Source organism: Pristiophorus japonicus, chromosome 6 (assembly GCF_044704955.1).
Source record: "Pristiophorus japonicus isolate sPriJap1 chromosome 6, sPriJap1.hap1, whole genome shotgun sequence".
Classification (NCBI taxonomy): domain Eukaryota; kingdom Metazoa; phylum Chordata; class Chondrichthyes; family Pristiophoridae; genus Pristiophorus; species Pristiophorus japonicus.
In genome coordinates, this window is record NC_091982.1 from 18,344,168 (window position 1) to 18,367,176 (window position 23,009).

At 45.6% G+C, this 23,009-nt stretch overlaps 1 protein-coding gene across 1 annotated transcript in view; it reads right to left on the reverse strand.

Moving 5' to 3' along the window:
* cul4b (cullin 4B) overlaps nucleotides 1-23,009 on the reverse strand; it is a 97,104-nt gene that overhangs the window by 33,667 nt on the left and 40,428 nt on the right. The window contains exons 6-11 of the mRNA XM_070882665.1: nucleotides 17,818-17,980; nucleotides 17,647-17,736; nucleotides 13,996-14,078; nucleotides 13,606-13,673; nucleotides 12,210-12,328; nucleotides 5,266-5,458 (exon numbers count right to left, since the gene is read on the reverse strand). Coding sequence (XP_070738766.1) covers nucleotides 5,266-5,458; nucleotides 12,210-12,328; nucleotides 13,606-13,673; nucleotides 13,996-14,078; nucleotides 17,647-17,736; nucleotides 17,818-17,980 — 716 coding nt within the window. The remainder of the gene's footprint in view (nucleotides 1-5,265; nucleotides 5,459-12,209; nucleotides 12,329-13,605; nucleotides 13,674-13,995; nucleotides 14,079-17,646; nucleotides 17,737-17,817; nucleotides 17,981-23,009) is intronic.

A 23,009-nucleotide genomic window follows, 5' to 3' on the forward strand; every position in this document is an offset into this window, starting at 1 on the left:
GGGGGGGGGGGGGGGGGGGGGGGGGAGGGGGCAGAAAGGAGATGGGGGGAGGGGCAGAAAGGAGATGGGGGGAGGGGGCAGAAAGGAGATGGGGGGAGGGGGCAGAAAGGAGATGGGGGGAGGGGGCAGAAAGGAGATGGGGGGAGGGGGCAGAAAGGAGATGGGGGGAGGGGGCAGAAAGGAGATGGGGGAGGGGGCAGAAAGGAGATGGGGGGAGGGGGCAGAAAGGAGATGGGGGGAGGGGGCAGAAAGGAGATGGGGGGAGGGAAAGAAGGCAGAAAGGAGATGGGGGGAGGGGGCAGAAAGGAGATGGGGGGAGGGGGCAGAAAGGAGATGGGGGGAGGGGGCAGAAAGGAGATGGGGGGAGGGGGCAGAAAGGAGATGGGGGGAGGGGGCAGAAAGGAGATGGGGGGAGGGGGCAGAAAGGAGATGGGGGGAGGGGGCAGAAAGGAGATGGGGGGAGGGGGCAGAAAGGAGATGGGGGGAGGGGGCAGAAAGGAGATGGGGGGAGGGGGCAGAAAGGAGATGGGGGGAGGGGGCAGAAAGGAGATGGGGGGAGGGGGCAGAAAGGAGATGGGGGGAGGGGGCAGAAAGGAGATGGGGGGAGGGGGCAGAAAGGAGATGGGGGGAGGGGGCAGAAAGGAGATGGGGGGAGGGGGCAGAAAGGAGATGGGGGGAGGGGGCAGAAAGGAGATGGGGGGAGGGGGCAGAAAGGAGATGGGGGGAGGGGGCAGAAAGGAGATGGGGGGAGGGGGCAGAAAGGAGATGGGGGGAGGGGGCAGAAAGGAGATGGGGGGAGGGGGCAGAAAGGAGATGGGGGGAGGGGGCAGAAAGGAGATGGGGGGAGGGGGCAGAAAGGAGATGGGGGGAGGGGGCAGAAAGGAGATGGGGGGAGGGGGCAGAAAGGAGATGGGGGGAGGGGGCAGAAAGGAGATGGGGGGAGGGGGCAGAAAGGAGATGGGGGGAGGGGGCAGAAAGGAGATGGGGGGAGGGGGCAGAAAGGAGATGGGGGGAGGGGGCAGAAAGGAGATGGGGGGAGGGGGCAGAAAGGAGATGGGGGGAGGGGGCAGAAAGGAGATGGGGGGAGGGGGCAGAAAGGAGATGGGGGGAGGGGGCAGAAAGGAGATGGGGGGAGGGGGCAGAAAGGAGATGGGGGGAGGGGGCAGAAAGGAGATGGGGGGAGGGGGCAGAAAGGAGATGGGGGGAGGGGGCAGAAAGGAGATGGGGGGAGGGGGCAGAAAGGAGATGGGGGGAGGGGGCAGAAAGGAGATGGGGGGAGGGGGCAGAAAGGAGATGGGGGGAGGGGGCAGAAAGGAGATGGGGGGAGGGGGCAGAAAGGAGATGGGGGGAGGGGGCAGAAAGGAGATGGGGGGAGGGGGCAGAAAGGAGATGGGGGGAGGGGGCAGAAAGGAGATGGGGGGAGGGGGCAGAAAGGAGATGGGGGGAGGGGGCAGAAAGGAGATGGGGGGAGGGGGCAGAAAGGAGATGGGGGGAGGGGGCAGAAAGGAGATGGGGGGAGGGGGCAGAAAGGAGATGGGGGGAGGGGGCAGAAAGGAGATGGGGGGAGGGGGCAGAAAGGAGATGGGGGGAGGGGGCAGAAAGGAGATGGGGGGAGGGGGCAGAAAGGAGATGGGGGGAGGGGGCAGAAAGGAGATGGGGGGAGGGGGCAGAAAGGAGATGGGGGGAGGGGGCAGAAAGGAGATGGGGGGAGGGGGCAGAAAGGAGATGGGGGGAGGGGGCAGAAAGGAGATGGGGGGAGGGGGCAGAAAGGAGATGGGGGGAGGGGGCAGAAAGGAGATGGGGGGAGGGGGCAGAAAGGAGATGGGGGGAGGGGGCAGAAAGGAGATGGGGGGAGGGGGCAGAAAGGAGATGGGGGGAGGGGGCAGAAAGGAGATGGGGGAGGGGGCAGAAAGGAGATGGGGGGAGGGGGCAGAAAGGAGATGGGGGGAGGGGGCAGAAAGGAGATGGGGGGAGGGGGCAGAAAGGAGATGGGGGGAGGGGGCAGAAAGGAGATGGGGGAGGGGGCAGAAAGGAGATGGGGGGAGGGGGCAGAAAGGAGATGGGGGGAGGGGGCAGAAAGGAGATGGGGGAGGGGGCAGAAAGGAGATGGGGGGAGGGGGCAGAAAGGAGATGGGGGAGGGGGCAGAAAGGAGATGGGGGAGGGGGCAGAAAGGAGATGGGGGGAGGGGGCAGAAAGGAGATGGGGGAGGGGGCAGAAAGGAGATGGGGGAGGGGGCAGAAAGGAGATGGGGGAGGGGGCTGAAAGGAGGTGGGGGAGGGGGCTGAAAGGAGGTGGGGGAGGGGGCAGAAAGGAGATTGGAGGGGTGGCGAAAAGGAGATGGGGGAGAGAAAAGGAGAAGGGGGAGGGGGAGAAAAGGAGATTGGGGGGGGGGGGGGGAGAAAAGGAGATTGGGGGGGGGGCAGAAAAGGAGAAGGGGGGGGGTGGGGGAGAGAAAAGGAGAAGGGGGAGGGAGGCTGAACGGGCCGGGACCGAGACTTAGGGCAGGGCCAGTCCCCAGCACCAGATTTACAGGTAGGTGGCGTTGGGTCGGGTCGGAGGAACGCGGGTCGGGGGGGTGTGGTGGGAGGGAGGTCGGTTCGGTTGGGTTGGGGGGAGGGAGGGAGAGGGAGGTCAGGTCGGATCCAGTCCGGAGGCAGAGGCGGGGGGAGCGGGAGTTGGGTCGGTGTCGGGGGTGGGGGGGGGGGGTGCGGGAGTCGGGTCCGGTCCGGAGGCGGAGGCTGGGGGTCGGTGTCGCGTCCGGTCCGGGGGCGGGAAGCGGGAGTCGAGTCGGGTCGAGAGGAAGCAGGAGCTGGCCGTGGGAGGAGCCTTATTCACGCAGCTCCAGTGAGCCCATTGGGCCAGGGCTAGGGGCTGCGTGCTTCGGCCCCTCCCACACAGTTTTGGGCACCTGGAGCTAATGAACATCCGAGCCCACTGTAGCGCGCATGTGCAGAGGTCCTGGCACTGTTTTCAGTGCATGGACCTGGCTCCGCCCCCTACAGCTCCTGCTGCGCTGCGCCGAGGGCCAGAGGACCTGCAGGGAGGTGGAGAATACGGAGGGGTTTTTTTTAGGCGCACTTTGTGGCGTGAAAAACGGGCGTCCAGGTCGGGACTGCGCCGTTCCAGGCGCGGCTCGAAACTTGGGCCCATTGATTCTGGATCAGTTCCTATGGACTGGAGGGTAGCTAATGTAACAGCACTTTTTTTTTTTAAAAAGGAGGCAGAGAGAAAACATGTAATTATAGACCGGTTAGCCTGACATCAGTAGTGGGGAAAATGCTGGAATCAATCATTAAGGATGAAATAGCAGCGCATTTGGAAAGCAGTGACAGGATTGGATTTATGAAAGGGAAATCATGCTTGACGAATCTTCTGGAATTTTTTGAGGATGTAACTAGCAAAGTGGACAAGGGAGAACCACTGGATGTGGTGTATTTGGATTTTCAAAAGGCTTTTGACAAGATCCTGCACAAGAGATTGGTGTGCAAAATCAAAGCGCATGGTATTGGGGGTAATGTACTGACGTGGATAGAGAGCTGGTTGGCAGACAGAAAGCAGAGTGTCGGGATAAACGGGTCCTTTTCAGAATGGCAGGCAGTGACTAGTGGAGTGCCGCAGGGCTCAGTGCTGGGACCTCAGCTCTTTACAATACACATCAATGATTTGGATAAAGGAATTGACTGTAATATCTCCAAGTTTGCGGATGACACTAAACTAGATGGTGGTGTGAGCTGTGAGGAGGACGCTAAGAGGCTGCAGGGTGACTTGGTTAGGTGAGTGGGCAAATGCATGGCAGATGCAGTATAATGTGGATAAATGTGAGGTTATACATTTTGGGGGTAAAAACATGAAGGCAGAATATCTGGATGGCGGCAGATTAGAAAAAGGGGAGGTGCAACAAGACCTGGGTGTTATGATTCATCAGTCACAAAGTGGGCATGCAGGTAGAGCAGGCAGTGAAAGCGGCAAATGGTATGTTGGGCCTTCATAGCTAGGGGATTTGAGTACAGGAGCAGGGAGGTCTTACTGCAGTTGTACAGGGCCTTGGTGAGGCCTCACCTGGAATATTGTGTTCAGTTTTGGTCTCCTAATCTGAGGAAGGACGTTCTTGCTATTGAGGGAGTGCAGCGAAGGTTCACCAGACACATTCCACGGATGGCTGGGCTGTCATATGAGGAGAGACTGGATCAACTGGGACTTTATTCACTGGAGTTTAGAAGGATGAGAGGGGATCTCATAGAAACGTATAAGATTCTGACGGGACTGGACAGGTTAGATGCGGGAAGAATGTTCCCGATGTTGGGGAAGTCCAGAACCAGGGGACACAGTCTTAGATTAAGGGGTAGGCCATTTAGGACTGAGATGAGGAGAAACTTCTTCATTCAAGAGTTGTTAACCTATGGAATCCCCTGCCGCAGAGAGTTGTTGATGCCAGTTCATTGGATATATTCAAGAGGGAGTTAGATATGGCCCTTACGGCTAAGGAGATCAAGGGTTATGAAAGAGGAAAGGGGTACTGAGGGAATGATCAGCCATGATCTTATTGAATGGCAGTGCAGGCTCGAAGGGCCGAATGGCCTACTCCTGCACCTATTTTCTATGTTTCTATGCACAAGGTGAAATCCACTGGTACAACAAAAATGAATTTGACTTATTCAATTATCGTAAATTAGCTTTCCTTAAAATATTATATATTGGAGTGGATAAAACAACTATCCTCCAACTTAAGTGAGTCACAATATTCTTTTATGAAGGACCACGTTATACCAGAATGATTCAACTATTGAGCTGAAGCAGTGTGCGCCTACAAGACTACAAATTCTAGTGTTAAGTCAACACTGGGTGAAATCAGATTTTAATTGTTCTTGAATCAAAGGTTACATCTACTCTGGCTCCCATGTCAAATGAGTAGCTTTGTTTCTTTATGCTTTCTTTTGAAGTGTGACATAAATTAAGTATGCCACAAACTATTCAACAGGAAATACACACTAAAAGGACCAGTTTTATATTATTGCGATCTGTGGGACACTGTTTATGGTATGTCTGAAAATGCACTGTTTTAGAAGGACAGGAATTTTATACCATATCTTATAAATCTACTATTCTGCTTAAGTTCAGCTATGTCCCTGCAAGGTAAAACCTAACAATTGTGAAATACACAGACTCGGGTTATTCAGTTTAATTGTTCTTTGTTAAGAAAACTTTTCAAATTATCAGGTCCCATTATTCTCTACATCACATCTACCAAAAATTGTTATCCATACCTATTAGTTCAGCTGGTTTATTGGGTCGTTTGTTTATGAAGGTTTCAAAGGCTTCTTTCATTGCATTCACAAATTTTTCATTCTTCAGGAAACAGACATCAACTACATGATCCACTTTGTCCTTAAAATCCAGCAGTTCTTGAACCATCGTTTTATCTTTTTCAGGATTAATTACTATTGTACTTCCAAAGGTCTGAGGAATAAAAAAATTATCCAACTTTAATCAAAATTCTGAGAAAGCGCAACACTCTGAAAATACTTCCATGACAACACCATTTTGCAGTAGAAAATATCTGGATGCAGCCACATATTATATTTTCAAAAGTTAAGAGCCCCCTTCTCAATCTTCCACACTTCAAAGTGTAAATTCTTGCCAGGGTACAATTCCACATCCCTTGCCTCCCTTCAATACCTTGCCAAAGTAACCACTCCCCCACCCGCCCCGCCCAGACGAAACCTCAAATTAATATAGCCATTGCTATGCTGCTCTCCTTTAGCCAGGATTAACTGCTCCACACTTCCCCATGACTGCTATCAACACTACTCCATATAGACTAGGAAGAGACATGATAAACTGGACTGGATGAGCATGCCATTCTCCTTTTATTAAAAATACATATTTTCCAAATATTTACCCACTTACCTTCTGAAAGCTATTACAGATTCTGTTTCCATCACTGATTCTGATAAGATATTCCATCCATATCCTAACAAACCTCTGCAAAAAACAAATTCTCCTAACAACCGCCCTTCATTTTTTTTTTAAGTAAAGATGTTAACATTTATGTCCTCAAGTTATTGAATCACCAACCAGTAGATTCAGTTTTCCAGTACAGACCTTATCAAAACCATTTTTATAACTTGGAACACATCAATCAGCTCCAATTTGAATTTTTAGTGTTCCAGTGGAAAAAAAAGTTTCTTCAGCCTCTCCTCACAGCTAAAACCTGCCATTCCTGGAATCAAGTTATTTTTGAAGTATACTCGCTGTTAGAGACAGATGAGATGAGACAGTGTCTCAGGTATACTTTCAGTGCCAAGCATGGGAGTTGAGACAAACATTACAACAGTGACAACACTTCAAAAGTACTTCATTGGCTGAAAAGTGCTTTGACACATCTGGTGGTCATGAAAGGAGCGATATAAATGCAAGTCTTTCTTTCAAACAGGAAAGTTTAAGAGGGAAATAATTGGCTAGCTAAAGATGATAAGCAAAGTGGATACAGGAAACGGGGGGGGGGGGAGGGAGGCGGGGAAAAAGAGAGGGGGCCGGGGGGGGGGGAAGAGAAGCGAGATGGGGGGGGGGGGGAAGAGAAGGGGGCCGAGGGGGCGAGAGGGGGATTGGAAGACGAGCAGAGGGAGTGAGAAATTGAGACTGAGGCAGGGACAAAGGGCAAGAGAAACACAGAGAGATAGGGAAAGAGGGATGGATAGAGACGTGTGATGGACCACTTCAGGCGCGTGTAGTCAGTTTCTGGGGACTGAGCAGCAGCTGCACTTTGCAAATTTTCTGTGTGTTTTTCTGCACTCGAGAGTAAGTGCTGCTTTTCTGACATAGAAACATAGAAAGTAGCTGCAGGAGTAGGCCATTCGGCCCTTCGAGCCTGCACCATCATTCAATAAGATCATGGCTGTTCATTCACCTCAGAACTCCTTTCCTGCTTTCTCTCCATACCCCTTGATCCTTTTAGCCGTAAGGGCCTCTTTAATATATCCAACGAACTGGCATTGTAATTCTCTGCGATTGAAAATTCCACAGGTTAACAACTCTGAGTGAAGAAGGTTCTCCTCATCTCAGTCCTAAATGGCTTACCCCTTTATCCTTAGACTGTGACCCCTGGTTCTGGACTTCCCCAACATCGGGAACATTCTTCCCGCATCTAACCTGTCCAGTCCCGTCAGAATTTTATATACTTCTATAAGATCCCCTCTCATCCTTCTAAACTCCAATGAATATAGGCCGAGTTGATCCAGTCTCTCCTCATAAGTCTGTCCTGCCTTCCCGGGAATCAGTTTGGTGAACCTGCCCTCAATAGCAAGAACGTCCTTCCTCAGATTTGGAGACCAAAACTGAACACAATATTCTCGGTGAGGCCTCAGCAAGGCCCTGTACAACTACAGTAAGACCTCCCTGCTCCTATACTCAAATCCCCAAGCTATGAAGGCCAACATGCCATTTGCCTTCTTCACCATCTGCTGTACCTGCATGCCAGCTTTCAATGACTGATGTACCATGACACCCAGGTTTCATTGCACCTCCCCTTTTCCTAATCTGCCGCCATTCAGATAATATTCTGCGTTTGTGTTTTTGCCACCAAAGTGGATAACCTCACATTTATCCACATTATACTGCATCTGCCATGCATTTGCCCACTCACCTAACTTGTCCAAGTCACCCTGCAGCCTCTTAACATCCTCCTCACAGCTCACACCACCACCCAGCTTAGTGTCATCTGCAAACTTGGATATTACACTCAATTCCTTCATTTAAATCATTGATGTATATTGTAAAGAGCTGGGGTCCATTCCAGCACTGAGCCCTGCGGCACCCCACTAGTCACTGCCTGCCATTCTGAAAAGGATCAATTTATCCCGACTCTCTGCTTCCTGTATGCCAGCCAGTTCTCTATCCATGTCAATACATTACCCCCAGTACCATATGCTTTAATTTTGCACGCCAATCTCGTGTTGGACCTTGTCAAAGGCTTTTTGAAAATCCAAATACACCACATCCACTGGTTCTCCCTTGTCCACTCCACTAGTTACATCGTCAAAAAATTCCGGAAGATTTGTCAAGCATGATTTCCCTTTCAAAATCCATGCTGACTTGGACCGATCCTGTCACAGCTTTCCAAATGCACTGCTATTTCATCTTTAATAATTGATTCCAACATTTTCCCCACTACTGATGTCAGGCTAACCGGTCGAAAATTCCCCGTTTTCTCTCTCCCTCCTTTTTTAAAAAGCAGTGTTACATTAGTTACCCTCCAGTCCATAAGAACTGACCCAGAGTCGATAGACTGTTGGAAAATGATCACCAATGCATCCACTATTTCTCGGGCCTCTTCCTGAAGTACTCTGGGATGCAGACTCAGGCCCCAGGGATTTATCGGCCTTCAATCCCATCAATTTCCCGAACACAATTTCCTGACTTATAAGGATTTCCTTCAGTTCCTCCTTCTCATTAGACCCTTGGTCCCCTTGTATTTCCAGAAGGTTATTTGTGTCTTCCTTTGTGAAGATAGAACGAAAGTATTTGTTCAATTGGTCTGCCATTTCTTTGTTCCCCATTATAAATTCATCTGATTCTGACTGCAAGGGACCTATGTTTGTCTTCACTAATCTTTTTCTCTTCACATATCTATAGAAGCTTTTGCAGTCAGTTTTTATGTTGCCAGCAAGCTTCCTCTCATACTCTATTTTCCCCCTCCTAATTAAACCCTTTGTCCTCCTCTGCTGAATTCTAAATTTCTCCCAGTCCTCAGATTTGCTGCTTTTTCTGGCCAATATATATGCCCCTTCCTTGGATTTAACACTATCTTTAATTTCCCTTGTTAGCCACGGTTGAGCCACCTTCCCCGATTTATTTTTACTCCAGACAGGGATGTACAATTGTTGAAGTTCATCCAAGTGATCTTTAAATGTTTGCCATTGCCTATCCACCGTCAACCCTTTAAGTATCATTCGCCAGTCTATTCTAGCCAATTCACGTCTCATACCATCGAAGTTACCTTTCCTTAAGCTGAGGACCCTAGTCTCTGAATTAACTGTCAGTCTCCATCTTAATAAAGAATTCTACCATATTATGGTCACTCTTCCCAAGGTGGCCTCGCACAAGATTGCTAATTAGTCCTTTCTCATTACACATCATCTAATCTAGGATGGCCAGCCCTCTGGTTGGTTCCTCGACATATTGGTCGAGAAAACCATCCCTAATACACTCCAGGAAATCCTCCTCCACCATATTGCTACCAGTTTGGATTAGCCCAGTCTATAAATAAGATTAAAGTCGCCCATGATAACTGCTGTACCTTTATTGCACGCATCCCTAATTTCTTGTTTGATGCTGTCCCCAACCTCACTACTACTGTTTGGTAGTCTGTACACAACTCCCACTAGCGTTTTCTTCCCTATGGTATTCCCGCAGCTCTACCCATACAGATTCCACATCATCCACGCTAATGTCCTTCCTTACTGTTGCGTTAATTTTCTCTTTAACCAGCAACGCTGCCCCACCTCCTTTTTCCTTCCTGAATGTTGCATACCCCTAGATGCTGAGTTCCCAGCCTTGGTCACCCTGGAGCCATGTCTCCGTAATCCCAATTATATCATATTAGTTTATAGCTGCCTGCGCAGTTAATTTGTCCACCTGATTACGAATACTCCTCGCATTGAGGCACAGAGCCTTGGAGGCTTGTCTTTTTAACATACTTTGCCCCTTCAGAATTTTGCTGTAATGTGGCCCTTTTTGATTTTTGCCTTGGATTTCTCTGCCCTCCACTTTTACTTTTCTTCTTTCTATCTTTTGCTACATGTTACATGGGGGTGTGTGCTGGTTCAAGAAGCCCACGTTTATTAATGGAAGTGATGAAGTTGAAAATACGATACTTGTTATTGTTCAATTCTTTTTAATAGTGGGAACTGAAGAACTGCAGTCCTTTATATTTGTTTGTTGTCTGGTTGCAGTGTGATTACTTATGTGGACATACAGTGCTATAGAAAAGCCGCTGCTCGTGCAGCCATTACTATAGTTATATGAGGAATGGGCTATGTTGAAAACTTTAAAATTAACACAGATTGTCGAGTAGATAAGTCTCTTTCAGCTTGCCTCGAGCTTTTGGATGGTTTGTCATACATAACCGTATATCTGAGTTACATTTCTGATGTTACTGCGAAAAGAACTGCATAATAATGCATTATCAGAGTCATTTATAAGTATTATTTTTTTTTAAATAGAGTTTGCAGATGAAGTAAAAGCTTGTACCATAAACAAACTTGCAGAATGGGCATGTAAATGATAACTGAACTTCAATAATAGCTAAGTGTGAGGTGATGCATTTTGGGAAGGAGGAGGCTACCTAATCCTTGGAAAATAAGAGTGTAAATGGGTTAAAGGTGCAAAGGGATCTCGGGATATCGATTCACTAATTAAAAATAGCAACGCAGGTTAAAAAAGGCCATACAAGTGCAAATAAAGCACTGTAGTTCATTTCAAAAGCAGAGAAGTTATGTTAAACCTATATAGAACCGTGTCAGATTGTCTCATGATTTGAGACAGTGGAGTGACAATATGGCATTACTGCATATATGCTTAAAATGTGTTGTAAAAGTTGCTGTAACACTAGTTGTAAAATTTGCTCACGGACCAAATGGTCCCGCGCAAAGGAGTTTGTGTCCCGCTCAGTACAAAATAAATTAGAGGGAACATTGCTTATAGAAAAACAAACATACAACAATACTGCTGGGTGCTCAACTATTTATATTCTATATTAATGACTTGGATGAAGGGGCTGAGTGTAATGTAGCCAAGTTTGCTGATGATACAAAGATGGGTGGGAAAGCAAATTGTGAGGAGGACACAAAAAATCTGCAAAAGGATAAGTGAGTGGGCAAAAAGTTGGAAGATGGAGTATAATACGAGAAAATGTGAGGTTATCCCCTTTGGCAGGAAAAATAGAAAAGCAAATTGTAATTTAAATGTAGAAAAATTGCAAAGTGCTGCAGTACAGAAACCTGGGGTATCTTTGTGCATGAAACACAAAAAGTTAGTATGCAGGTACAGCAAGTAATCAGGAAGGCAAATGGAATGTTGGCCTTTATTGCAAGGGGGAAGAGAGTATAAAAGCAGAGAAGTCCTGCTACAACTGTACGGTGAAGCCACACCTGGAGCACTGCTTATAGTTTTGGTGTCCGTATTTAAAGAAGGATATACTTGCATTGGATGCTGTTCAGAGAAGGTTCACTAGGTTGATTCCAGAGAGGAGAGGGTTGACTTATGAAGATAGGTTTAGTAGGATGGGCCGAAACTCATTGGAGTACAGAAGAATGAGAGGTGATCTTATTCAAACATATAAAATATTGAGGGGGCTCGACAAGGTGAATGCAGAGAGGATATTTACACTCATCGGGGAAACTAAAACTAGTGGACATAGCTTTAGAATAAGGGGTCGCCAATTTAAAACTGAGATGAGGAGAAATTTCTTCTGAGGGTTGGAAATCTATGGAATTCTCTGCCCCAGAGAGCTGTGGAGGCTGGGTCATTGAATATATTTAAGGCGGAGATATACAGATTTTTGAGCGATGAGAGTAAAGGGTTATGGGGAGCAGGCAGGGAAGTGGAGCTGAGTCCACGATCAAATCAGCCATGATCTTATTGAATGGCGGAGCAGGCTCGAGGGGCCAAATTGCCTACTCCTGCTCCTATTTCTTATGTTCTTATGACATCAACATGCTAGGGCAGCAAGACAAGAGAGTATAGATTCACTGCTCGGAGGGTAAATTTAAGAAGTTACATTGTAGCTAATTAACATGGCTCAGATCAACGAAGCCAGTAATGTTTGGGAATCAATCAGAAATATCTGGACTGCTTATCCTAGTGCTACACTGAGCGATGCCTTTGACCAAAAGTGTGCTCAAGCATCAAACATATTGGTGAGGAGAGGGAAAAAAACAAGGGAAAGGTGGAAGAAGTAACTGAAAAGGAATTAAAAATATATCTACTACTGGAAATAGGCAGTTTACAAACTGATTTTGGAGAGATCAAGTTTAGCATTGTAAGTTTTCGCCAACAACAAATAAACTGGAGATTGGAAAGTGGACACAGCATTTCAGTAACATTTTAGAAGTGTTTCGGTTAATTGACAATGCTATAGGAACATGTATTCTTCAATTCACATTAAGTTACTGGAGGTTAACTCCTATGATAAGAAATGAACTTAATATACCTTTATATATTCAATCCAATGTTGCAGAAGAACCTGTACTCCACCTCGAACCCTACTAAAAAGCTGGTAGAGAAGAGAAAGATCTTGTATCCTGTTTTCATCCAGAAGGCTGTTTAAACCTGCAGGTTTTAAGAATAAATTCTTTTTTGGGACGGGGCAAAAATGCAGAAGCATCGCAAAATCAAAACTCCCATCATGGAATAAAGTAACTGTTGTGCAAATCTAAGTTTCAACTCATTACTGATATTTTGTTGTCGAACTCCAACAAAAGAATCAACAAATAAATTTGATTGAAGTTTATTGGTGCTTAACTCATCATCATCATCATAGGCGTCCCTCAAAACGAGGATAACTTGCTTCCACGCCAAAAAAGGATGAGTTCACAGATGTTTCAATATTCCAGGTCCTGAACTACATCCTGAAGGGTGGAAGACACCTGTGCGTGGATTTTTTTTAAAACGTGTGGTGGCCATTGCACACCAGCCACCACACGGGCTTGACAAGAGCTAGGTCTTGGTCCAGTGGCAAAGGTTGTCCAAGACGACTGGAGACCTGCTCTGCTGCACGAACTAGTGCGCACACATATCGCAGTGTGGGCTGGCCCGGGCTGCCCCTGGGCCCCGATCACATCCCTCCACAGCTGTGGAGTATCACGAAGTCCTTGGGTATGACTTCAAGCAAGAATGACATTAAATGTACAGCACAGAAACAGGCCATTCGGCCCAACTGGTTCGTGCTGTTGTTTATGCTCCACACAAATCTCCTCCCACCCCTCTTCATCTCACCCAGTCAGCATAACCCTCTATTCCTTTCTCCCTCGTGTTTATCCAGCCTCCCACCTAAATGCATCTACGCTATTTGCTTCAACCACTCCCTGTGGTAGCGAGTTCCATATTCTCACCACTCTCTGGGTAAGGAAGTTTCTCCTGAATTCCTGATTGGATTTATTAGTGACAATCTTACGGCCCCCAGTTTTGGTCTCCCTCACAGAAGGGAACATCTTCTCTACGTCTATCCTATCAAAGCCCTTCGTCATTTTATTGAACACCCCTCAGTCTAGTGTCAGCTGTGGCTCAGTGGGCATCACTCTCTCGCCACCGAGTCACATGGCCATGAGCCCCAAGTCCTACTCCAGAGACTCAAGTACACAAATCCAATCTGAGATTCCCAGTGCAGCACCGAGGAAGTGCTGCACCGCCAGAGGCGCCGTCCCCTGGACGAGACGCCAAACCGAGGCCCCGTCCACTCTCCCAGGTGGATGCAAAAGATCCCATGTCACCACCTCGAAGAGGAGCAGGGGAGCCATCCCCGGCATCCCGGCCAATACCCATCTCTCAATCAACATATGGTTACACATACAGAATAGTTTGCACTAGTGTGTAAAAATCCAGGTTACCTTTTTGGAGAATGGCTGGTAAATGTTCACCTAAAAGTTGTTTTTCCACTGTTGCTATTAGAGGCTTCCTAAAGAAAATTACAACACAGATCAAAAAAGTTTAATAGTTAATTAAATATGTACCTGCAATTTTCATTTTGCACAGTCTAAAATCTACTTCCTTGAAGTATACTATTAAAAGAAACACTGTAGATTCCTTGAAAATATTGGCATTACCCAAACTTAATTCATAAGCAAAGATTGTGAATAGGTAAGGAATTTAAGAAATAATCTGATTAAACAATCTCAAGGCAGTGTACCTGAATTATTTTTTCGGTAGATAGTGCTATCTATTATTCCCCAACATAAGCATTGCATCATAAGCTGCATTTCTTCAAAATCTGTACTTACTGCGTGCTCTGATCTAAGTAAGTGATAACCCGATCTGCTTCTTCCTCTAAACGTTTATTAACATGGTGCAAATACTCCGGAACCTTTATTGGAACAAAGAGAATGTAAATTAACCAAATAATCTGCAGGCGACTGAGTTAAATTCAATCATTGGCAGTAGAATCTTTAATATTGAAATTGCTGCACCAACATTCTTCTGAACATTATGGCCCAATAGGCAAAGGAATAAAAACAGATCAGGCAACATTTGTGAAGAGAGAAACAAAGTTAGTGTTTCAAGTCAATGACCTTGCATCAGAACTGAAAAAAGTAGGCCCAAGAGCATTGGGAGCCAGGGGAGAACGCAACAGGTTTTGGCAATGAAATAGACAAACAGAAATCCCATCCAAGAGAAGAGCAGAACTTCTTCAAGCTGGGCATTCCTGGAAGAGAAGTGGCAGGTAAATGAACTGTCCAGTACAGCATGAAGCTACACAGACAAGAATGTACTAGGTTTGATCTCCAGCTGTGCAAAATTGGATGAACTAAAATGTGGTAAGTGTGATCCAATTGGACTCATCATCATCATAGGCAGTCCCTCGAAATGAGGATGACTTGCTTCCATGCCAAAAAAGGATGAGTTTACAAGTGTTTCAATGAATATTCCAGGTCCCGAACTACATCCTGAAGGGTGGAAGATGCCTGTGCGTGGATTTTTTTTTTAACGTGTGGTGGCCATTGCACAACAGCCATTACACGGGCTTGACAGAGCGAGGTCTTGGTCCAATGGCAAGGGTTATCCAAGACGACTGGAGACCTGCTCTGCTGCACGGACCTAGTGCACACACATATCGTAGTGTGGGCTGGCCCGTGCTGCCCCTGGCAGCCATAACCTACCACAGGATAATATCTTCAGAGGAGAAATGTAGTTAATTTGGATGTATTTTACTCTTTTTAAAAACCAAACATGCCCAAAACTTTAAATGAATTTGTAAATATTGTTACTCATTTATCAGATGCGGATAGATCTGCATCATTGACCCTTTATCCTGTAACAATGAAGTCACGAATTATAATTAAAAAAGGTTTCAACGTTGTCTGATTAGCACTGAACACACCTCGTTTAGGTTTCATTTGGCACATTAAGTGTACTCAGCTATTATAGACAGCACAATGAAAACATAGAGCTATCTTGCAAAATAATTAAGCTGAACCCCTGTGAATTTAAGTGGGGTTACGAATTGGGGCCCCAAGAGAAACAAATCTGTTCTTAAAGTCAGTATGTGGGTTTGTGACAGGTTGTGGGGTTAAGTTCGGTGGGTTGGAGGATCAATTCCTGGGTCGCTGTCCCGAATACGCGGATTGGACTCAGCATTTATTGGTTAGACAAGCGAGAAAGAGAGAGAGGGGGAAGGGGGATCAAGAGTCCCTGCTCTTGATTGTTATCCTACACACCTTACTGCAAGCATGTGCATGCAAACATTGGGTGAGACTAAGACTTAGCTCAGCTGTGATGCCCTGTGGTACAACAGCCTGCCTACACTCACCATTAAATATCTCACATTTGTAGCAGTTGGTGAGATACCAGAGAGAAATGGGCATTCTTGGACCATAGACAAAAATGAGTTACACCTATAGGACAGGAGGGAATGGAAGGGCAGAAAATTGGTTCGAGAAAAATTAAAATTTATGGAAGGTCAAGTGTTTCTCCACAAGAAGATGGTTTAAGGGAGACAAGAGTGGGAGGAGAGAAGGGGAGAAAAAGGGAGGGTGGGGAACAAAGAGGAAGCGAGAAGCAGCAGAGGAAGAGGAGGACTGATTTCACGGATTTTCCTTTCATTCTCCCCTGGCTCCCAATGCTCTTGGGCCTCAGGTTGCACTAATCGCTCCTCTGCTGTTGCTGACACCAGAGGCCACTACACACCACAACCTCATTGCAGATGATTGCACTGACATTCTGGCTCTGACTAATACGTGATTCACTGGTGACAACACGTTTCCCCATACCGAAGCTTCCCCACTTCGCTGTACTTCCACGATCTGCCCGCCCAAACCCCCGCGATGGGGGTGTGGTCCTCAGCACCATGTCACATCTTGGTCTCACTCTGTTCCACTCCTTTCTCATTCCTGCCCCCACACTCAAAGTTCTCACCAAGATATTCTCCCTTAACATCTGCAATGATATATTCCTCATCCTTGGTGATTTCAATTTCAACTCAATATTCACTCTCTCCTTGAACCACATTCTCCAGATAATCTTTCCTACCTATATTCACGGCCATGCCCACGACCTTGCCATCTCACGTGGCCTCTATATTGCCATGACCATGATAACAGACAAGGCCATCAACAACTACTTTCTTGTATCCCTCACCATCCACATTCCCCTACCCCCTCTTCAAGTCACACTTCCTTCTGAAACTACCCCTGGAAAACAAATAGCTCTTCCAAGTCATTTCTCATTGTACATTCAAGCTGCCAAATGCCTAGTTTTTTTTTTTTAAGTTAAGGAAGTATAAATAGTGTCCAAGAAACACAAAATAGATTGGGAACTAAACATAGTATTTAATCATGAATCTGCCCGACTCACATGATTTAATCAGATATGGTCCACTCACTCGATGTGTCACAAGGAACATAGGAACAGGAGTAGGCCATTCAGTCCCTCGAGCTTGTTTTGTCATTCAAAGACATCATGGCTGATCTGTATCCTAACTCCATTTACCCTACATCAATGACTCTATATCAATGTACCCTAATTTTTTGGGGGTGTGCGGCCCAAAGGTTCACGCACGCGCAAGATGTACCACTGGAAAAGTCAGTCCTGGGTGGTGCAGGACCGGCAGAGAGAACATTGCTCTATATCCCTTAATACCCATGGCTAGCAAAAATCTATTTATCTCAGATTGTAAATTATTAATTGTGCTAGCATCTACTGCTTTTTGTGCGAGAGTTCCACATTTCTACCACCCTTTGCGTGAAGAAGTATTTCCTAATTCCCTTCAGGTTCTGTCTGTCCCCTTCTACCAGATTCCATGACAAGCAGAAAAAGTTCCTATCTACCCTATCAATTCCTTTCAAAATACTAAAAACCTCAATTAAATCACTTCTTAATCTTCTATATTCCCGGAATACACACCTAGTTTAAGTAATCTCCCTTCATAATTTATAAGGATTCAGCACACTGCTCGAAAAAACTGGACATCTCTTTTGCCACATCATCCATCCCATGACATCACCAAGTGCAATTGTTAATGATGTTAAATTATGGTGGTTTTGAATTATATGCCAACCAGGATCTTGATTGAGACTACCGAAACTGATGGAGGGGACTTTCTTCACCAGGACATTTTTGAAAATCTCTGTTCACTTAAGCTCAGATTTCATCAAGAAATATTTCATTTCTTGAAAATTACAATCAACAGCTTGATCTTTTACTTCTCTCTGAATTAAAGATAAAGAATCCCATCAAAAAGCTTCATTGTGAACCTTCCATTGACTTATGAGATATGAACAATTCCAGGCCCATGTTGCAAAAAACATGTTGGTGTTCTGGTAATAACCCAAGTAACGCTGTGTTCTACTGCTCTGTGGCACAGTATGTTTGCTTATCAATATGCTACTTCGAAAGATTACCTCTCACTGGGCTGGCAAAGACAACAAGTTGCATACCTCTCGTTCTTGCATCAGTCTTTGACCTTCTGCAGCATACAAACGATTAGTCTCTTCCAAAAATCTTTGTTCAAATGAATCTTGATATATCTAAAATAAAAAACAAATAGATTTAACTGTTATAAATGAAAATAACTGTATTAGCTACATCTGAAAGGATTCACATCTTACCTGCAAATCTGATAGCATACTTAAGAGACTTCGAAGCAAACTCCGATCAATAGCTTCACCATTTCTTTCTCTCTCAATTAACAGAAGAATCCCATCAATAGTTTTATTTTGAACCTTCCGATCACTTATTACATGGGATCTGAATAATTCTAGGCCCATGTCCCTACAAATGAGAACAGCTCAAATGAATAAGAACGGTTAAAAATCACAATGAAACTAGTAATAGATCTAGCACATTTTGCTTTAAGGTGAAAGTTAATCTCAAACCCTGTTCTTTCCACATATTTTCTGTTAAATCACATTGCTCTGGAAAAGCTGATAATTAAGTTAAATTTACAAAGCTTCAGAAACCCTTTTGTTTATTCCAAATTTAATTTTTTTCACTTCCTCTCCTGAAGATTTGACTCTTGCATCAGTACATTTCCACAGGTATTGGCAGCTCTCCAGTATGTCTCCCAAATGATATTTTTCATGTGTGAGCCTATAGTGAGTGTTGGTAGGCTATGATCAGAGGGCATCACAGCGGAGCCCAATCCTATCCTCACCCATTAACTATACACTCGCCCTTTCTCACAGGGCTCAGTTCATAGTGATCAAGACCAGAAACTGCGGTTGATATTCTTCCCAGCTCATGGATGCTGAGGCCAATTTTAGCACCCCACTGCTGCACCGAGTGATATCAGTTAAATAGATTACAAAGTTAATGTGGGACCTTCCGGTCGGTATGGCTCCGTTATATACTGAATACCAATTGAGCCATTGGACTATCTCAACCTTTAAAAATTGACGCATGCAAATGTAAACACACACACAGTGTGACGACAAAACCTGAATGATCACCCCGCTCCATACGCAAGCCTTCAAACATGTGTAGAAAAAGCACTAGAGATGCTGCTTCCATCACAAAACTGCATTTGAAAAATTCCAGGCAGATTTTGACAGAAACCTGTAAGTCTGCATCTCATCACAAATTTCACAATATAAAATCAAACTATTGGTACATTACAGTTGGCCTCAGTTGGAGGGCAAAAAAACCCAATTAGGCTTCTTGTTCCTGATCATTATCCAGTAGGGGGGGGGGGGGCATTGTCCAGGCTCACACATGAAGAATGAGCACTTTGTGCAAGGCATCAGAGAACAATTGCTATCTGTGGATCTGTACCCCTGTAGGGAGCCAGCACCTTGAGAGAAAGGGGAGAAAATAAAAATAAACATTTCATGCAGATTTGCTACATGAATCCAAAAGTCTGTCATCACAGATTACAATACAAGAACAGATGATTAAAAAACAGCTGCTGTTCGGAGACATTGAATACACATTTGCAATAAACATGGAAATTTCTTCTGGGCAACCAGGAATTCGCAGTCTGAAATGGCAACTGCAGTTCTTAAATGTGCCAAATCTTATACATATTTTATTTCATCAGTAAGAATCCCACAAATACACATTTTCCACAAAGTGACACACAAAAACAAACAAAAAGGAAGCAGCAACAAATGCTGGGAAATTGATAGAGCAGTAACATTTTCAGGAGGCATCAAACAGCCTGGCTTTTTATTGTCTCACTTTTGACCCAGCTGTGCGATTTGGATTTTTGTTGGTACAAACTAGGCTCATTCATATTTGAGTCTGAATAATAGGTTATCAACAAAGGCTGAAATATCAACTGAAGGAATATGTGTGGGGGGGGGGGGGGGGGGGGGGGGAAGAGGAAAGAGAGGAGGGAGAAAGAATCATTGTTAGAGGCACCCAAATGTTACTTTACTTTTGATTTATATTCTATTAAATGATGCAACAGCTATTTAAGTAGCTTATGAATAAGAATCAAAAATAACAGGCCAAACAGGAAAGACAGCAACAATAAGAGGTGCATTGTTGACATTGGGATGTAGCAATCAGTCAGTAAACTCCACATATCATAGGGATAGAGCAAGTGATTTGTTTCAGCAAAAATTCCTGAAAATTTTGAGGGCACTTTTGAGTCTCACAGTATCAGTATCTGTCGCCCCTTCTCAAGCTCATTCTTCATGCTGGTTTTCTCTGTTCCCATTACTACTACCTGCTGAACTCAATTATATTGTGCTTCCTCTTCTCACTCCCCGCAGGTCAGGTTGCAAATATATCAGTGACTACAAGCTGCCTCTGGGATATTATGACCTAATCGCAAAATTCAGACAGCAAACCATACAAAACATGTGATAAGTGGAGTATACTTTTGTGACATAAGAACGTAAGAATTAGGAACAGGAGTAGGCCATCTAGCTCCTCGAGCCTGCTCCGCCACTCAACAAGATCATGGCTGATCTGGCCGTGGACTCAGCTCCACTTACCCGCCCGCTCCCCATAACCCTCAATTCCCTTATTGGTTAAAAATCTATCTATCTGTGATTTGAATACATTCAATGAGCTAGCCTCAACTGCTTCCTTGGGAGAGAATTCCATAGATTCACAACCCTCGGAGAAGAAATTCCTTCTCAACTCAGTTTTAAATTGGCTCCCCCGTATTTTGAGGCTGTGCCCCCTAGTTCTAGTCTCCCCGACCAGTGGAAACAACCTCTCTGCCTCCATCTTGTCTATCCCTTTCATTATTTTAAATGTTTCTATAAGATCACCCCTCATCCTTCTGAACTCCAACGAGTAAAGACCCAGTCTATTCAATCTATCATCGTAAGGTAACCCCCTCATCTCTGGAATCAGCCTAGTGAATCGTCTCTGTACCCCCTCCAAAACTAGTATATCCTTCCTTAAGTAAGGTGACCAAAACTGCACGCAGTACTCCAGGTGCGGCCTCACCAATACCCTGTACAGTTGCAGCAGGACCTCCCTGCTTTTGTACTCCATCCCTCTCGCAATGAAGGCCAACATTCCATTCGCCTTCCTGATTACCTGCTGCACTTGCAAACTAACTTTTTGGGATTCATGCACAAGGACCCCCAGGTCCCTCTGCACCGCAGCATGTTGCAATTTCTCCCCATTCAAATAATATTCCCGTTTACTGTTTTTTTCCCCCCCCCAAGGTGGATGACCTCACATTTTCCGACATTGTATTCCATCTGCCAAACCTTAGCCCATTCGCTTAACCTATCTAAATCTCTTTGCAGCCTCTCTATGTACTCTACACAACCCGCTTTCCCACTAATCTTAGTGTCATCTGCAAATTTTGTTACACTACATTCTGTCCCCTCTTCCAGGTCATCTATGTATATTGTAAACAGTTGTGGTCCCAGCACCGATCCCTGTGGCACACCAGTAACCACCAATTTCCAACCCGAAAAGGACCCATTTATCCCGACTCTCTGCTTTCTGTTAACTAGCCAATTCTCTATCCATGCTAATACATTTCCTCTGACTCCGCGTACCTTTATCTTCTGCAGTAACCTTTTGTGTGGCACCTTATCGAATGCCTTTTAGCAATCTAAATACACCTCTATCCACCATGCTCGTTATATCCTCAAAGAATTCTAGTAAATTAGTTAAACATGATTTCCCCTTCATGAATCCATGTTGCGTCTGCTTGCTTGCACAATTCCTATCTAGATGTCCCGCTATTTCTTCCTTAATGATAGCTTCAAGCATTTTCCCCACTACAGATGTTGAACTAACCGGCCTATAGTTACCTGCCTTTTGTCTGCCCCCTTTTTTAAACAGAGGTGTTACATTAGCTGCTTTCCAATCCGATGGTGCCTCCCCAGAGTCCAGAGAATTTTGGTAGACTATAACGAATGCATCTGCTATAACTTCCGCCATCTCTTTTAATACCCTGGGATGCATTTCATCAGGACCAGGGGACTTGTCTACCTTGAGATCCATTAGCCTGTCCAGCACTACCCCCCTAGTGATAGTGATTGTCTCAAGGTCCTCCCTTCCCACATTCCTGTGACCAGCAATTTTTGGCATGGTTTTTGTGTTTTCCACTGTGAAGAACGAAGCAAAATAATTGTTTAAGGTCTCAGCCATTTCCACATTTCCCATTATTAAATCCCCCTTCTCATCCCCCAAATCACTTGCCCTAATCACGTGTACAGTAAACAATTCTGAAGGGGTAATCAGTAGAATCCCAAGAGGCCTTCCCTTGGTCTGAGTTTTAAGGGTAGCCCCAACTTTAGTCACCTTCAATTTCTTAAGAATGCTCGTGGCAAGTCTCCAGTGTGTCACTAAAGTGGCCATTCTTTATTTATGAGCCTAGACAGTGAGTGCGGGCAAGCTATTTGTCTATGATGGGGGGCTGTGGAGGGCATTCCAGCCAAGTCCCATCCTGCTCTCATCTGACATCAACAGACGTGATCGTTCTAGCAGGGGTCCCCGGAGAGCAAACAGGAGTAGAAACAGTGGCCAATTTATGCACTAATTCAGGAGCACGGAGATCAATTGTGTTGCCTCAACTAAGACCATCTAAGTCAACGTAGACTATGAGTCAAACTTGTGCCATTCTGGTCTGTATAGCTTCGTACTACACCTTAATGCTTTTACATACCGGGACATGAACCATATAAAATTGTTAACACAGAAAATATTAAAACTTTTTCAACCCAGAAGTAGGACTATAAATAAGCCCCAGTTAGGTATTATAGGTGGAATATATAGTACATGGAGTATACCCTTACTGGAATAATAAGGACTACTTCCCCTGAAGGGGAGCAATATACCTTAACTTCTTCATTTACAGGATTCCCTTTGTGCAGCTGGGGTCCAGGGATGCTGATGCTTCAAATGGAAGTGACTGTGCACTGAAGGCATCGAACGATACCTGCCCTGGGATTAGGATCCTGGTGGACGCCCCATGAGCTGATGCCATAACCTCTTCACTAGTGTCAGCTGAAGAAAGGCAGACCAAAACAGGGGCTCGTTGGCTCTAGAGGAGACCTCACTGCAGGATCATACAGGCGGTGAAGAGGCAAGATGGTTCACAGGTCACAGATTCTTTAGACGCGAATGAACTAGCACCTGCCAACATCAAGGAGAGTGCCTTAGAAATCTGACCTGTATCAAATGGCCCAAGTCAGGGTAGCAAATAGGTCAGCACAGCTAATCCTTGGAATTATCGATGTCTTCTAGGCTGTCCCTTGAGTGATTTGCTGACAGATGCTGGTTCCAAATAAGGAGCTTCTAAAATGCTTCCAAACAAAATGCGTCAAGCACTCATTTAGCTTGACCCAGGACCCAAGGGTTCTCTTCTCCCAGTCGGAGGAAG